The sequence below is a fragment of the Nanorana parkeri genome, unplaced genomic scaffold (genome assembly GCF_000935625.1).
Source record: "Nanorana parkeri isolate BGI_ZX_2015 unplaced genomic scaffold, ASM93562v1 scaffold190, whole genome shotgun sequence".
In the NCBI taxonomy this organism is placed as follows: domain Eukaryota; kingdom Metazoa; phylum Chordata; class Amphibia; order Anura; family Dicroglossidae; genus Nanorana; species Nanorana parkeri.
The window spans coordinates 755,409-773,502 of record NW_017306458.1 but is presented as its reverse complement, the minus strand read 5'-3'; the positions used below and the strand labels follow the sequence as shown (position 1 = coordinate 773,502).

The 18,094-nt window shown below is 40.3% G+C and overlaps 1 protein-coding gene across 1 annotated transcript in view; it reads right to left on the bottom strand.

Annotated features, from left to right (window-relative positions):
- The window catches only part of BRCA1 (BRCA1, DNA repair associated), a 33,918-nt gene that overhangs the window by 14,142 nt on the left and 1,682 nt on the right, over positions 1-18,094 (bottom strand). Inside the window, exons 2-4 of the mRNA XM_018555261.1 lie at positions 11,222-11,299; positions 5,241-5,281; positions 4,181-4,264 (exon numbers count right to left, since the gene is read on the bottom strand). Coding sequence (XP_018410763.1) covers positions 4,181-4,264; positions 5,241-5,281; positions 11,222-11,273 — 177 coding nt within the window. The 5' untranslated portion in view covers positions 11,274-11,299. The remainder of the gene's footprint in view (positions 1-4,180; positions 4,265-5,240; positions 5,282-11,221; positions 11,300-18,094) is intronic.

Sequence of the window (18,094 nt, the reverse complement as noted above, 5' to 3'; positions counted from 1 at the left end):
GATTTGTTGTATTCCTATATAGCTGGTGATATTCTGCACTGCGCTGTATAATTAAAGTTCTGCCTTCAGGGCTCATTCACACCATCAGAGTGTGTTTGGTCTCTGGAACGCAACGCGGTCGGTTCACTTTATTTTGGGGCGGGAGGGGACGTGGCGGTACATTGAACTCAATGGCACCGCAGCCACGCCCCCCCCACCCGTGTGTGGTCGCCGGCCCCCGAACGCGTGGCACATTAGTGCCTGCGTTTCGGTCAATTGCGATCTGCAAAAATTGCTGCATACTATATTTCACAGATCGCACCGGACCGGAACGCAGGCACTAATGTGCCATGTGTTCGGGTGCCGGCTATCGCACCGCTGGCGGGGGGCATGGCTGCGGTGCCATGGAGTTCAAAGCACCGCCACTCCCTCTCCCACCCCACAACAGAGCCAGCTGTCATGGCAGAGAGCCATGACAGGGGAGGGACTGGATTCCCCCCTCCCCACTCCGATCCTCCAGCGCTGACTGGCGGAACGGACGTGTACAGCTGGCTCTGCCTCTAGATAGGCAGAGCCAGCTGTCACTCACGCAGCTGGGCGGATCCAGACATAATTGTCGGGATCCGCTGCGGCGTCTCAGTATACCGCGAGCTGTAGCTTGCGGTATACTGAGCCTAGGGTGACGGGAGGACGCTAGTTTGTGTCCTCCCGTTACCCTAAGGAGAACTATTGGGGAAAGCCTTAACCCCATAGTTATCCTTTAACTATGTCATTTATTCGAGGGCACAGAGTAAAGCAGTTCCAAAAACAGTATTCAACTGGTTGAATCTCTAATTAAATGGTGATAAAAAGAGCTCACGTAGTTGCGCTTCAAACCCTCATTAAGTTACATATTGCAGTGTAAAGTGTAGAGCTGAAAAGGTTAACCAGCTTTAAACTGTAAATGGGATTCATCTCTATGTGCAACTGACTAGTGCTCAGAATCGTATGACACACCAGTAGCGCCACAGTCAAGCTCACATCTCTTCTTCCTGTGAAGACAATTTGCCGTCTGTTGGTGATGGCAAAATAACAAGGCTCCGATTGTAGTAAAATGATAAGCACACTCTGCACTAGTAATTATAAGTAATTATGTGGTTTACGCAAATATTGGGCTCATATACTTTTTTCCTCCATTACGTAAAGACAGCAGTGTGCAGTATTATAATCACAATCCCCTTGCTGTCTCCACTCTATACTCAGCTGTCCTCTTCTGTGCATAATTAAGGTAGAAGCAGTATTCAGAATCCTGCTCACGGTTTAATGAGGAAAAGCAGAGGTTGAGTGCTTTGTGAAATGTCATCAGGCGCTGAGGGGCTATTTGCAAGCTCATTAAGTGCATTTGGAAGATCTTGCTACCATGTATTACAGATTACAGCTATAACTTGGCTTCTGAGTAACATGGGGAATGTAGTAGGGTATGAAGCAAACAACATTGCTTAGCGACGACCTCCAGGCTAAGCAAATATTGTCTAAATACAAAAAACTTGTATTATCACTTTAATTGTCATGTGTGTTGTGTATTTTTTCCAGATCTGTGTAGCAACTCAGCATGAATCAACTCCTGCATTTCTCCCCTGTGCAGGAACCTCCTGTATAGAAGACCAATCACTGCTGTTATCTTTCCTTGTGACTGTGAGGGTGACTTGTCTTGTATCTGATCCTCCTGAGATATTCTGCAGGCAGCTTTTGGTGAGAGGACTCCACCCACAGCTATGTGCAGTCCAGTGATGTTACCACTACATTTACATGGTAGTATCTTTCTCTTTTGGCATGCACTTCAGCTTTTTAATACTCTCAGGCTGCCAAATTTACTGGTCAGTGTGTATTAGCGCTGGCTACTACAAAGTTTTACCGGACCCCATTGACCTACATTGTATAAAATATGTGTGCTTACATTGGGCCAACCTTATAGATTTCTTTTGTTCTGCCTGTGGGCTGAATGGAAGAAATCTAAACAGCGTGGATGGACACATTTCCTTTCCCAGGGTATTGCACTCTAATAGCAGGCACCTACCGATGTCAGAATGCCCAAGTAATGGCAGATGATTGGCTGTAGTAACTGTTTGGCTGAGAATTTTCCACCTGACGTACAACTTGGCTCAGCAAACGCCAAATAATCAGTTGACGTTTGTTGAGCAGGCAAGGCCACACACACAGCACTCACAAGTCAGCAGGACTCTAAAATTCGAGCAGTGTATGGCCAGCTTAAGAAAAGGACATTTAAAAATATAACACTGAAGGAATACCATCTTTCAAAAGCTGAAAATACAACAGCTATAACATGGACATCAGGAAGGCAAAATTAAAACATTCCCCCATGTTTTTCTAAAAAAAAAAAATATTCATAGTAAAAAGGGATACATTGATAAAGCAGTGAGTGCGACTGCAGCTGAATTTTCCTAGAGCAGTGTTATAAACTACAGGGAAGGAGAAAAGTAAGGGGGCTGCCATTGCAGGCCTCCTCCTGAAAATTCTGGAGGCCACAAACCGCCTGCACTTTTGAATTTACTGTTGAGGTGCCATCTCTGTAGCAGCTGACTACTTCTGTCCCTGTCCCTTTTTAGACCTCAAATCCAGTTAGTGCCCAAAAGCAGGATTTTTTACTTTCTGTACTTATTGTTGCATAGAGAAGAACTGGACACTGGAAATAATGCTAGCCAGGGTGCAAACCCTCAAACTCCCACCATGCTTTAGTTTTTGTTCAAAAGCAGTAGCAGGAGTGATTATAAGACAGAGGGGTAAGGACATATTCCCCTTTGTGCACTCAAAAAATCCGGTTTTCTTAATGATTCATTAAGTGTCACAGGGTCAGAAGGATTCTGAGATATATAGGACACATTGAAGGACCTTACGTCTAAAGCGGGCATCAGATGAGGCCTGAACGTCCACCTGGTAAAACTTAGCAAATGTGTGAAAAAAAGACCAAGTGGAGCAGCCTTGCAAATCTGGTGAACAGATGCTGAATAGGCCAGGACATGCTTACCGATCTAGTAGAATGACAAAGAGAGTCAGTCTAATAGAAGATGTGGTTGAGAGGTAAACTCTAACAGCCCATACCACATCCAAACAGTGGAGAGAAATCTACTTGGGATGTACTTGGGCAGGACAGAGAGATGGAAGTACAATGTCCTGGTTAAGGTGAAAATAAGGAACTACCTTGGGCAGAAAGGTGGCCCTAAGCCTGAAGACAAGAAAGGACTCTTTATAGGATAAGGTCAGCAACTCAGAAGGTGATGACTACAAGTAAGGCAACCTTGTGAGTGAGCTTTGACTAGGCAATTTCCCCCGATAGGCAGTTTCTGGAAAACTGACAGAACCAGGCGGAAATCACACAGACACTGAGGAATGTACAGGAGGAACAATGTGAGCGTCAATCTACATACAAAGGCTTTTATTAAGGAGTGAGAGGCAAGAGGTCTTTGGAAATTAATCGCAAGGGCTGAGATTTGACCCTTGATGGTACTCAAGGCCAGATGTTGTTTCAGACTAGACTGGAGAAAAAGACAGGATTTGTCCCTTGGCGTATGCCCTGGGATGGAAACTTCTTGTCTTGCACCGTGAGAAATAAGCTTTCCAGGTGCATTGGTAGACTTTGCAAGAAGCCTATTTCCTAGCCTTCTAATATGGTAAAGATATATGTTAAGTAACACACCTAATGATACATTACTTGGTAATTATTCGATCCTGTACTTGAATTATTAATGAATATGCGTCTTCTAGCTCTCATATTACCAAATCCTACTCTTAACAAATTATCACTTTTAATATTTTTGTTAACATTCTGGCTAATCTAAACACTCTGCAAATTTAAGTTACATGTTATTACTGGGCATCATATGCAATCTGTGCATTCTTAAGTCAGCTTGTGCAATACACTGGAAAATAGCATTATAACAGAGTAATGCTGATACAGGCAAATAGAGCAATCATATTTCCAAGGGAAGGTCTAAATAAATTAACCTCATCTGTATATTTCTGTATTTGCAAATAGAATATAAAACACATTGGTAGCAAACACTTTTTTTCCCCCAAGATACAAAAAAATATAGATTAGAAAATATTAAAACAGATCTAGATAAGCAGACAGAGTGAGGGAATTCTATCTGTTGTAGGGCCAGATCCATAGTCAGCATATTAAGTATCAGAGCGGTAACCATACCAGTCCATCTGATCCTAGTCTAGATCTTCTGGGACCTCTGTGATTTATTCCACTGATCACATCTCCCTTCACTTCAAAGTCGTACTGAAAAAAAAAGATAAGATATATACATTCAGAATTATTGCAGGTGGAAGATTAACACTTTTGATGCCTATGAAACAGTTACAGGGTAAATACTGTTGATGGGTTGATTCGACATCTAACAATATTTTCACAAGTGGGCCTAAACAAGCTTAAATATGCATTATACAAAACCAGGATTTTTTTAACTTTAAAATGGCTTGGTGTTTAACCCTCTCACTGCCAGAGCTGCTGTTGAGCTTTGTGCACACGTTGTAGCCTTAAACTACTAAATTACTTAAACTGCTTTGTGCAGCAGCTTTTTGTGGGCCCAATAGGAGTGCATCTCTGAGCCAGCCTCCCCCCCCCAATCAGAAAGGCCCAGAGTGCAAGACAGGAGGGCTGAAGCACTTTCTCGCATACACTTATTAATATAACGCCACCAGGTTTACGAATTCCAGTTGAAGTTTGAAAACTAGGTTGTTGGCAGGTCACGGGGTCCAGACTATGTGTATTTGACTGGGATCTAATAACTACAGTATATAGTGTTCTGGATATTCAGAACACTTGAGTGATTTATGATGGGGGCCATAAAACCATAAAAGATGCCTAATAAGAAGAGATCTGGTGCTCTGACATTTACTGTGGAATTTGAAAAACTTTTGAAGAATTGTTTAATGGACAGTCTGGTTTAATCATGCCTGGTAGTGGTGATTTTTAACAAACTGAGGGGAGAAATGGTTTTCCTAATTAGTTTTGGGGTGACCAGACCTCTTTACCATTACAATATGCATGAACCCTGAATATTTTTTTAAATCTGCAACACTGTCACAAACACAACACAGTGAACAAGATGAACAGCACAACAAAGAACTGAGCAATGACAGGACTGAGGCAACAGGTAAGGGACATGCACACAAGATGACAAATGCAGAAACGCTATTGTGTGCTAAAATTATAAATCAACACAATGATTAAGAATATTCAAAATCTGACTTACCTCATCAAGGATTCTTCCCTCTCTGAATGACTGTACAATCCCTAGATAAAAGAAAGCGAAAGTGACTGATTACATTAGAATTTGCTCAGTGCAGATAAGCAGCCTTCAACATAAAAAACTTACTTAAGTCTTCGAAAATAATCATTATGATATGCATCTCTGAGAGAAAATGTATATGATGTTCAAAAACTAAAATGATTTGTGAGGAAAAAGAGGAGCTGTACATAAATTTAAAAAAACTGTTAAGATGGTTGTTTTTGCCTCTTTCTGATTCTACAGGTTTTAAGCAATTACTGTTTGCATATACCTGTGACTTCAGTTCAAAAGTCTGAACTAGATGGCAAGGGCACAAACACATGGCCTACTTAATGCATGTAATAAAGCAGGTGTGTGCATACAGCCAGTTTTTCAGAAGTTTAAGCTAATGGAAGCATACAAGTTAGCCTTAAAGTGACATTAAACATCATGTTGATCGAGGCATCCAGCTGTTTACACTGTATTCTGACAGCTGTCACCGATCCGTCAGAATACCCAACCAGAGCGACCAGCTCATTGGCTGCCACCTCTGATCGATTGAAGATTTTCTGGCCGACTGCCTATCGAAAGGGTGCCGACAGCGGCACATACTGTGCGAATTTCAGCCAATTCTTTTAAAAATTAGCTGAAATTTGTATGGGCATTTTTACACTACCCAGATAATATAAAAGATGTAGATCTTCCATAGATTATTAAACATTATCAACAAATAAGCACTCTCAATATCTGCAGCATCAATAACCAAGATTCCTTTTTTGTGCATCAATTGGAAAAAAATAATACATTGTAATCTTCCCCCCACTGTCTGCACCTTTGAGCTCTTGGTTGTTCTACAGCTGTCATTCTACAGTGGCTTACAAAAGTGTTCACCCCTTTGGCATTTTTCCTATTTTGTTGCAGTACCACTTGGAATTAAAATGGATTTGTATTTGGATTACATGTAACAGACACACACTGAATAGTCCAAAATGGTGAAGTGAAATCAAGAAATTAACTTGTTTTAAACAATAATAAATAAAAAAAATGGATAAGTGGTGCATGCATATGCATTCACCTCCTTTGCTATGAAGCCCCTACGTAAGATCTCTTGCAAACCAATTACCTTCATAAGTCACATAATTTTAGTTAAATAAACCACCTGTGTGCAATCTAAGTGTTAAATGATCTCAGTAAATATACACCTGTTCTGAAAGGCCCCAGAGTCTGCTCCAACACCACTGAGCAGGGGGCACCACGAAGACCAAAGAGCTCTCCAAGCAGGTCAGGGAAAAAGTTGTGGAGAAGTACAGACTAGGGTTAGGTTATAAAAAAATATCCAAAACTTTCAAAATCCCACGGAACACCATTTAATCCATTATTAAAAAACGGAATGACTATGGCACCACAAAAAAAACAAGCCAAGGGAGGGCTGTGGGGATATTTTTAATTGGCAGGGACTGGCAAACTGGTCAGAATTGAAGGAATAATGGATGGTGCTAAATACAGGGACATTCTTGAGGGAAATATGCTGCAGCCTGCTATAGATTTGAGACTAGGACGGAGGTTCACCTTGCAGCAGGATAATACCCCAAAGCACATTGCTAAAGCAACACTTGAGTGGTTTAAGGAGAAACATTTAAATGTTTCGGAATGGCACAGTCAAAGTCTAGACCTCAATCCAACTTAAAGGAGCTGGAGCAGTTTTGCCTTGAAGAACGGGCAAACATCCCAGTGGCTAGATGTGCCTACCTTATAAAAACATACCCCAAGAGACTTGCAGCTGTAATTGCTGCAAAAGGTGGTGGCTCGCCAAAGAATTTAAATTTGGGGGGGGAGGTGTGAATAGTTATGGACGCTCAAGTTTTTAAAACATTTTTGGCTTATTTCTTGCTTGCATCACAAGAAAAATATTTTGCATCTTCAAAGTGGTTGGCATGTTGTGTAAATCAAATGATACAAACCTCCAAAAAATCAATTTTAATTCCAGGCGGTAGTGCATCAAAATGGAAAAAATGCCAAAGGGGTGAATACTTTTTCAAGCCACTGTATGTCTATAGTAACTCTTGCTACAGGTACATAAGAATTTTAATGAATGCCACAAGTACCCAGAATACAGCAGCTGCATTTAAATACGGTTAAGAATCAATTACTCTCCCTGGATGCACAATTCACATGTACAAATTACATGTGGTGTGCCAGCATTTGCAGCGGCTGTCACCCGTTTTTTTAACTTGAACAGGTGACGGCTGTCGCTTGTAAACAGCAGGTTAGGGATCCCTGAACAGGAAACCGCTCCTGACGCAGGAATCCTTAATCGCACCCAAACCCTAGCATTTGTATAATGTATCATTGCATGTGCATTGGTAGCTTCCAAAGTTTGAAGCTTGGGCCTAATTGCATTTGCACCCCAAACTACATTTATAATTCCATTACAGACATCTATCATGATAAGAGAACAATTATGCAGTATTATTCAGCTGTTTTTGTTTTAACTATAGGAGGAACGCAAAAAGACCATCACAAGACCATTCAACAAAAATCTTCCCATAAGATTTTTTTGTGCACTTAACATATTTTATGCATGTAATTTACCTTTAAAAGCCTCACTTGTGTAGACATTCAAAAGTTCTGAGACTGTTGTGTGGTACCACCATCTTGAATGATGTTGGTGCACACAAATAATCGGCAATAGTAAACTAGGCCGCTGTAAGCAGTTTATTGCTCCAGCAGCTGTAAATCTCCATATAATATTTCATTCTTTTGAAAATTCATTCTTTTTATGGCAAGTTTCCAGTCAGCAAGCAGAACTCTAATTACATTTTAATTAGAGATGCACTGAAATTTCGCCCACCGAAACATATCGGCCGAAAATTGCACTTTTGGCAAAATGCTAAAAGTGCCATCTTTTGGCCGACATTGCGGTGCATGCCTGGCTTCTCTCCTCCCCACTCTGCTCCGTGTTCCCTCTGACACAGTTGCGTGTCCAGTGGAGAATAGAGAAACTGTCAGAGAAGGCCGAGCGGTGCGAGGGAAGAGAGCGCTGTGACCGGCATGTCACCGGAGGCCAGGCTCTCCTGGGGGCGGACACAGCTGTGCATTGTCACAGGAGCCCAAGCCGGCATGGAGTGTGCGGGTACAAGCAGATTACTGCTTGTAAATAAATGGACATAGTATGAGTTACTATGTACCAGTTATGAATGAATAGAAAATGATCTACATCACTTCCTGTTCAATCATAATTTTGTACATAATTAACATACTATCTTCACAATATATGAATGAACAAGAACACTCAGTATAGAGGCTCCCTGTTCATTTATAACAGGGGATGCAGAAAAAGAGATTCTTAGAGGGCATTATGTGTTAAGAGGAGTGTGAAGGGTATTACGGTGAGCAGTATGTGCGGGAGAAGAGTCTGGATGGTATGGGAGAAGAAGAGTGTGGGGGGAATATGTGAAGGAGAGGAGTGTGCAGGTAGTATGTGCAGACAATGTAACAAGAGGGCAGTATGTGTAAGAGAGCAGCTAACAGGATGTGATGGGGCAATATGTGCAGGAGATTAGTAGGAGGGTTTGGGAAGCACAGTTACCTTTTTAATCCACAAATCCACAGATTCTGCCATAATGAACAACAAAATCACTAAGCAATTCAACACAAAATCATTGGTCATACATACAGGGGAATGACAGGAGTAGGCAAGTGCAACCTGTAAGTCCAACTGCCAATTTCCATTACTTTTCTGGTAAATTTCTTAATTAAATTGCCCCTACACTATTAAACCCTTCCCACATAACCTACTCATACTTCTACAATATGGTTTTGATCAATCTGTGTATAAAGGCTTAACCTAATGGGGAAACAAAAATGCCATTTTACTTGTGTCTTCTTTTACAAGAACTATAGGGTACTGACATGTGTATCCAAACCCTTTGTCTGAATTTGCGATTCTGACCTCCCATACAAAGTTAGGCTTTAAGAAACAATACTCAAACCTTTTGCATCTCACTTATTGGCCAACCTAATAAATGAATCCACTACATTATTGTGTTTCTGAACAAAAAGAAGGATATATGTTACAAGGCTATGATGCAATTAAAAACACACGATACTGTATATATTCTGTGTGTGGGAAGTTGTTACTTGAGAATAATTACCACAGCTTTGTAATACACATGATTTTATGATTCTGTATTACAAGGCATATTAGTTGGTTGGTTGGTTGAATGTTCTTCCTGTAACAAAAAATTAACACCTGTCCCAGACATCATGGCATCATAGTGAATGAATTGGATGTTGAGGAAGAACCGAAACTCTGATAGCTGTGCTCAAAAAAAGGCAAGTGTAGAGCAAAAGACTGGTCACAATATTGCCTGCTGTCTCCCTGCAACTGATCTTTTTCCCATTACTGACTTACCATAAGTGGTAAAAGAGACTGGTGTGTGGGTGGATTTTATTTTTATTTTATTTTTACAGGTATGCATTAAAAAGGTACTCTCATCTCTAATGTGAAGCTTAAATTTTTTGCAGTAGGTATTCAACCGTAAACTTCAACTTTGGAGTTTAGCTGAGCATAAAAAGCAATGGACATCATCACTGAGAAGGAATTTTAAAATAGCCTACATGTCTTGTGAGTGCAAAATTAAAGTTACAGCATAAAAGAAATCCCTGCAACAGTGACTTAGTTAAATTATTGCTGGCATGTACGAGAACAATAAAACAAAACATTTTCTGTGGATAATCCCTATAATAAGATTCTGTATAGAACACAACAATGAAAATCTAATGCAGTCTTAAATATATTCCTTTGGTTCAACTTTGAAAATGGTATAAAAAGCATCTAATCACACAAGCTGCAAATTCACAACTTGTACAATAAGAAATGACAGCCGCTTCTATATTGACAAAAGGCCTAAGGAATACACAGCGATATCTCAGGACTGCAAAGTTAATAATGAGAAAAGCTGGAAAGGAAAAGGAGGAAAAACAAAGAAATAAAACCTGCATCACAGAAAGGTTGCTTCAACACAAATAGTTTGTTTAAAACAAAACGAGCAGGTGGAATAGAAATGAACCAGACAATTGGGAGTTTTTAAGGCAAGGAACAGAGCTGCCTGTAGTAACAAATAAATAGATAATTTAATTAAATGCAGACAAGTCATTTAAAGGCTGTGCCAGCACAAAGTAAGGGTTCAGCAGGTCTTCTTTTAACTCTGCACAAAAATACTATTGCAGGCATTTTTCCCAATATATTGACTATAGAGCCCAGTAACAAGGCAGACATACATGTAGAACTTTTTTTTAATTTATAGCCAGTTGCAATAAATGTGCTGTAGCCATTTCATTACCTATGGGCAGAACTGGACAAATCCTAACAGGACAGTCCACCCCAAAACCTATATTTCAGGTATCACAAATTGTAAATATTGCTTATGTTGCCCTTAAAAGTTTAGCTTATGTAATATCTTCAATAGATGCTGTGATATGTGGGAAGATATGTATGTGTGTATATACATTTGCCTGCATCTATCTGCATGTTATGCGACCCTCAGTTCCTCAATTGTGTTACTGTGAATCTGTCTTCTTTAAAGGCCTAGCTATTGTTTTGTGTGTTTATCACATCTCACAGTAAACAGCAACCTAATTTAAATCCTCCAATCATGTTACGCCCAATGCACATTTGGTAGCCACTATGGCTCTTTTTACCTGGGACACAAAGGCATTCAGTATGAACAGGCGAGAAGCTGAGAGGTAAAACTCCACCACATTTGTCTTGTAAATATTGTTTTTCGTGTTATTTGTAAATATGTAACCCTACCAATAAATGTATATTGCTGACTGAACTACTTTTTTTGTCTAAGAATCCTCAGATATAGGGATGTTTATGTGAATATTATTATAGTGATTGAAATATATTTACATATCCACTTCACCTGGGTAACACTTAGTAATAAAGGAATCCTACTTACAGTTATGGCTCACCACCCATTTTCTGCCAGCTATTCCCAGGAAATACTTCATTGTTCTATGACACACTAGATATTCATCTGCAAAAAAGAAAAAAAAATGGTCACCAAATCCTAATCAAGACAGAAATTCTATAGAAGACAATTTCAGTAAAGCACAAGGCTAATTCTTAGGCCTCATGTACACTGGCCTACTGCTTTAAACAATGAGAGACGTTACCATGAAAAAAAAAAAACATTTATCCTGTGTTTACATATTCCTGGATGTAGATGCAATATACTGCATAAAATCAGGCTAAACAAATTAAAGACGCTGAAAATTATTTTTGTGTAAATGCAGCTAGACTGAATGCACCTATACGCACTTGAACATCTATGCACACAAACGTCTAGGTGCGCATAGCAAAGCATTCCATTCCTCCCGGTGAGTTTGGAAATTAGCTCCAAATGCATCTGGACTCATGCATTTTCATTACCGTGTGCATAGGACCTTATTCTTCTTACGGTACTACCAAAACATACACAATGGGACCAAATCCTAATCAATATGAGCACATTAGATGATCAAACTGGAAAAAATGATTTTTTTTAACTTTGGAATTTATTAGTGAAGTGATAAGATGACAGTTGAGGTTTGAATGAGGGTTTTACTTGCACAAGATTTCCAAAACATATATGGAAGCCACACTTCCTTGTCAACCCCCATACCTGCCCTCAATTTATTCATTGCTATACTAAGTTCTACTGTATACTAATCAGTATTAAGTGTACTAACCTTTGTGGCACAGTTTATTGCAATGCTAAAACTGTACTGAAAACTTACATATATTGAGTCATTTGGCTCACATCTTTAAACCCCTAGTGTGAAAGATTTTATGAATACATTAGGAAACAAAAATGGGTGAAACCTTAGGTGTTTATCTTTTATATAATTGATTTCAATGTCTATTTGGAAAATACAGTCAATGTTTCAGTTATCAATGTGGTGGCTACATTGATATATTTTAAATAATTGATTTCAAAATCTTTTCAAATACTTGATTTCAATGCCTATTTGAAAAATACAATGTTTCAGTTATCGATATGGTGGCAGGAGGAGGTTGGCTCACCTCTCTGCACTTCCACTATTTCACCAATGAACAGGTGCTGGTTCTTCTTGGCTATCATTGTGAGACTATCTGCAATTGATTGGCATTTTCATCCCCTCAATCTCTCATGGCCGGGGTTATTCCAAAGATTATGGTGAGAACTTAGCAACATGGTGGAGTCTTTCTGTTGGTCCGATAGTGCCTCCGTGTGTTTAGCAGACTTTTGCAGTATGATCAGCACACGCACCAGCCCAAACACTCCTGAGGAAGTGGCTTCATTCCCGTTTCAAGCGCAGTGCACATCTCTATATGAACATATATGCAGTGTAGCAAATAACTTTTTGATCCACTGCAGATTTTGTAAGTTTGCCCACTTACAAAGAAATTAAAAGGTCTATAATTTTTTTATCATAGGTGTATTTTAAGGCCTCATTCATACCGGTGCGCATATACGTGCGTATTGTACCATATGCAACACATGCAAATAAATGGCTCCATACACATAGCAGCGTATGGAGCCATATATTTGCGTAGCATATATAAGAGCAAAAACAGAATGGAACGGAGATGCATCCGGGCAGCGTATTTCTGCGTGCATACGCGTGTTTACGCCCATATACGCACATACATGCTTACAGCACATTAAAAATTCCATTACGAGGCATGCATTCTGGGATTGCATATACACACTTGTATATACGCGCACAGACGCGTATATGCGCAATAAACAATTTTGCTTGCGTTGTGTGTGAATGAGGCCTAAATGACAAACAGAATATCAACAAAAAATCCAGAAAAAAAAACATGATACAAATGTTATAAATTGGGTTGCAGTTCAGTCAGTAAAATAAGTATTTGACCCCAAGCAAAACATGACTTAGTACTTGGCGAAAAAATCCGTGTTGGCATGCACAGAGGTAAGACGTTTCTTGTAGTTTGTTACCAGGTCTGCACACATCTCAAGAGGGATTTTGGTCCACTCTTCTTTAAAGATCTTCACTAAATCCTTAAGGTTTCTTGGCTGTCACTTGGCAACTCGAAGTTTCACCTCCCTCCATAAATTTTCTATAGGATTAAGGTCTGGAGACTGGCTGTGCCACTCCATGACCTTAATGTGCTTCTTCTTGAGCCACTGCTTTCTTGCCTTGGCGGTATGTTTTGAGTCATTGTCAGGCTGAAAAACCCATCCACGACCCATCTTCAGTGTTCTGGCTGAGGGAAGGAGGATCTCATCCAAGATTTTACAATACATGGCCCCGTCCATTGGGCCCCCAATGCGGCAAAGTTGGCCTGTACATCTTTAGCAGAGAAACAGCCCCAAAGCATGTTTCTACCTCCGTGCTTGACTGTAGGGATGTGTTCTTACGGTCATAGTCATCATTTTTCTTCCTCCAAACACGTGGAGTTGAGTTAATGCCAACAAAGTCAATATTGGTCTCATCTGACCATAGCACTTTCTCCCAATTTTTCTCTGTATCATTTAGATGCTCTTTGGGAACCTTAAGATGGGCCTGTACATGTGCCTTCTTGAGGAGGGGGACCTTGCATTTCTTCCATTTGTGAATAATCGCTCCAGCAGTTGTTTCCTTCTCACCAAGCTTCTTGCTGATAGTCTTGTAGCCCATTCCAGTCTTGTGCAGGTCTACAATCTTGTCCCTAACGTCCTTTTACAGCTCTTTGGTCTTGCCCATGGTGGTGAGGTTAGAATGGAAGAGATTCTGTGGAAAGGTGTGTTTTATATTTCTTGTGATCATTTTGACCCCACGGGGTGAGATCTTGCGTAGAGCCCCAGATCGAGGGAGATTATCAGTGGTCTTGTATGTCTTCCATTTTCTAATTATTGCTCCCACAGTTGATTTGTTCACACCAAGCTGCTTGCCTATTACAGATTCAGTCTTCCCAGCCTGGTGCATGTCTACAATTTTGAATGATGTGAAACCTCGCGCCACTACTCTAATCAAGTTAAGCAGCAGCTGAAATCTGTGGGGTCAGATATAACGTATGAAATAGAACTTGCACAATTTGTGGCTGACTAAATACTTTTTTGCCCCAATATATATATATATATATATATATATATATTACACACACACATATACACATATATACATACATACACTGTATATCATATACCAACTCAAAGGGAGCTACAGGCCTGCTCCACCTCCCACCCTCCCAACTCAGAGGCAGCTCCAGATGTGATGGAAGAACTTGGACGTGAAGGGTGGACGGAGACCCTGGATGTGAAAAGAGAAGGGACGGATGGACATGTCTCTGATATGAAGAATGAGCCCCACATGTTTTTGCATGAGGTGTCCCCTTAAAATATATATCAGACCCCTGTCTTGGAAGGGTCTGGTGTGAATTTTGGAGGAGCCACACATTTTTAAAATTTATGGTTTTACATTTTAGACTGGAGTGCCCCAAGATTTTGCATTTTTTCAAAGGGTGCTGCGACTGAAAAAAGAATTACTGACCTAGACTTTGTACTAGGAACAATGCTACCGTCTATACATTAAAAAGAAAACAGCAGGGGAGCCTGATAGAACACATTCTTGGAATGCAGAAAAAGGGAGATACAAACACACATTAACTTTAATAGACTTCATCTAGAAAATTACACCAATTGTACACATCATCTTGTATTACCTGTAAATGTAAAATTACTTAATTTACTGGGCAACTATGTAATATTTGAAATATGGGCTCCTACAAAAGGACCCCATATTTTTCTGATGCACCTGTCCCTGTTGCTACCTGTCCCCTGGAATTTTCTCAGTGATCTGAGACAACTTACCAGTGTTGACCCTTGGGAAAAGGGGGGGTTTCTGCCGCAAAAGGTACAAATGTGTGAGAAGAGCTGTGACAACAGCTAGGGCAGACCCTGGGAAGAGGGTGAAACAGAGTGTCTTGCACTGTGCACACTGCTGAGGAAACAATATGTAGTGGGATGCAGACCCCATTAAACAAAAAAAGGCTTTACCAAGGAGTGAGCACTATCGAGTTAGCGGGACCTACCTGTACTGCAGTAAAATATTCTGGAAGGGGTCAGGATCTGAGGAGCCATGTGCTTTCATGCTACAGGCAACCACTCCCATCATTCAGGTGACTGATGGGGGAAATGGAGGCAGGGACATGACCTAGCGGAGTGTAGACATTGGCAGCCTGTGCAAAGCCATGTCCACTTGTAGTGTTTATCGGAAGCAGGCTAGTGTGTGACAACGATGCAGCTCTATAGAGTCCACGTGAAGTCACAGAACAAGGGAAAATGCCAGCAACATGGTCGCTGGGCATCAAGGTATGACATTTTCTTTCTCTCTCGGGTTTAAATATGTGAACAAGAATTTTATTGGTTGCAGTAGGCAACAATTGTACTTCTTTGCATAAGGTCTCACACGACTTCATTTTATTCCAACAACTACTTTTTATTTGCACTTGATTGCTATTGTAGTCATTTTTTTTTTCTTATAATACACTGCCAAAACCTACACAAAGATATCATTTAGATGGAAGTAAAACAGACAATTTAGGCAAGATGCTTAAATTCACCGCTCGCAACATTTTTTTTAGGTGTGCTTGATGCATAGTTGTAATTAGATTGAACGAGTAAGGAGAATACCTCCTGGTTTCACATGAAAAATACTGTAATTTTCATCTTGGAAATCTCAGCAGGGACTAATACATATCCAAGCTCGTAGGGGTGTTGGACACCTCAATCACACAAACAGATAAATCAGGGCATTATAAGTCTTCATTTTACTTTTACTGAAGATTATGGTACAAGAGATTGCACAACATCATGACTTGTAGAACATCAGAGCTTCCTGTAAACTCATCATATATCACATTTTACTTCAACAAACCGCAGGACTCAATTTAAAAAAGGTGGCATTACCTATTTATTGCTACTGCAATATAAAGTTATCTAAGGCAAGGTTTTCACTAGTGATACAGCAATTGAAAGCACCACTAGCAACAATTAATATCCTTCGAGAGCTAGAGCACCGCAGGTGTTTATTCAGTACCTGCAAACCTGTTGAAGAATGGAGATGCCTGAAAGCGTTGTTCAGCATACTTACCCAAGAACCTTTGTTTGTACTAGAGCAGAAAATAAATCAGTTTTGTGCCATTTGGTTGTGCAGCATCATATTCTGGGATATTATTTATTTATAACAATATTTCGAGCCTGTTTAATGCTTTATATACACAAGAAGTATATTATTTTCCTAGCACAACTCACCTCTGCTCTGAACTACACTATAATACATATTCTCTGTATATTCTTCTATTTTTTACAATATTTTTGTTCCTTTTTCTTTTGTGCAGAAGCAGATAACCTCTAATAGAGGAAAACAAAGTGCACAATTTAACTGCGTCTCCCTCTGAGTGGTGCTTCTCAACCCAAAATTGTCATGTAGTGTCCTGGTGGGAATCAAATCCAAGACCCCCTCCCATTCTCTCACACTCACACATACCTTTCACCTCTAGCGCAAGTTGGCAGTGCAAGCTGCTTTGATGCCATGCTAATTTAGAGTACACTTATAGCTAGACTATAGATGATAAAGTAGTAACATTTGTAACAAGCAGTAAATGAGCTTTCAAACAAGCCATTACCGAGATACTGTGGAGTACAGAATTCTTAACAAGCAGCCCTCAGACAGTATCTGCAGGTACTGTGATGCATTTTAACTTGTGGGTGGGGTTAGAAGCACCACTCGAGGGGAGACACTTTATAAGCAATGATAGTTAAATTGTACACTTTGTTAACTGCGTGCTTCAGCAAGAATATTGACCTATAGATTGTAGGAGAAAGGGGTCAAAGAGCAAATCCATGCAAAACTAATATTCAAGTTATGGATGGATGCTAATGGCCCGAATACATTTTTTCAGGAATTCAACTGGGAAAATCTCTGCACCTTTTTTACCCAGCTTCACCTGTTTCTCACAGTCACAATGTCGATTGTTCACTTTCATTGCTGAACTCTCCATTTGTTTTATATAATTGAGAATCCAATGCAGGGCTTTAAAACATTAACTGGGAGACAGAACTAGGAGATAGAGAAATCTTGCTCTAAGAGTTGCTAATTCAGCCTATGGATGTACACCCAAAACTGACATATCCGTAATAATCACTAGAGTGAATTGCCTTGGGACACCTTCAACATCAGCTCAGCTTGTTGGTATGTGTTTAACACTCAGCAGGGGTGTGGAATTCCTATCGCCCGGAAAATGCATTTTCGGGCGCTGGGCGAGTAGTTTTTAGGTACATTTAGCCCGGCTCCGGACAAGCAGAGCTGAATGTACATTGTGGACCCGCCGCTCGTTTACTACAAGTGGTCTGATCAGACCACTTGTGTCAATTTGAGCAGCGGCGATCATGTCTGCCCGCACCCCCCGCCGTAGTTTTTGGGGTCGCCCGCTCTCCTGGGGGACCCCGAAAACTACAGCACAGCCATAGAGCCCGTAGAGCAGACGAAGAACGCCTGCTCTACGGGCTCTGTGTGTGTTCCCCGAGACCGTGGCGCTGTAATCACAGCGCCACCTGTCTTGGCCGTCAGGAACTACAAAGAACAGCTGTTCTGTGTTGAAGGGCATAAAGAGAACCTGTCACCTCCAAACTATCACATAAGGGATTTTAATCCCCTATGCGATAGGAAGAACATTAAGTGGAAAAAGTAAATAAAGAAAATTTAAAAAAATAATATATAAAGATTTAAAAAATAAAAACGAAAAAGTAAAAAAAAAATAAAGGGAAATATGGAAAAATTACCCGATAAATTCTGGCCCC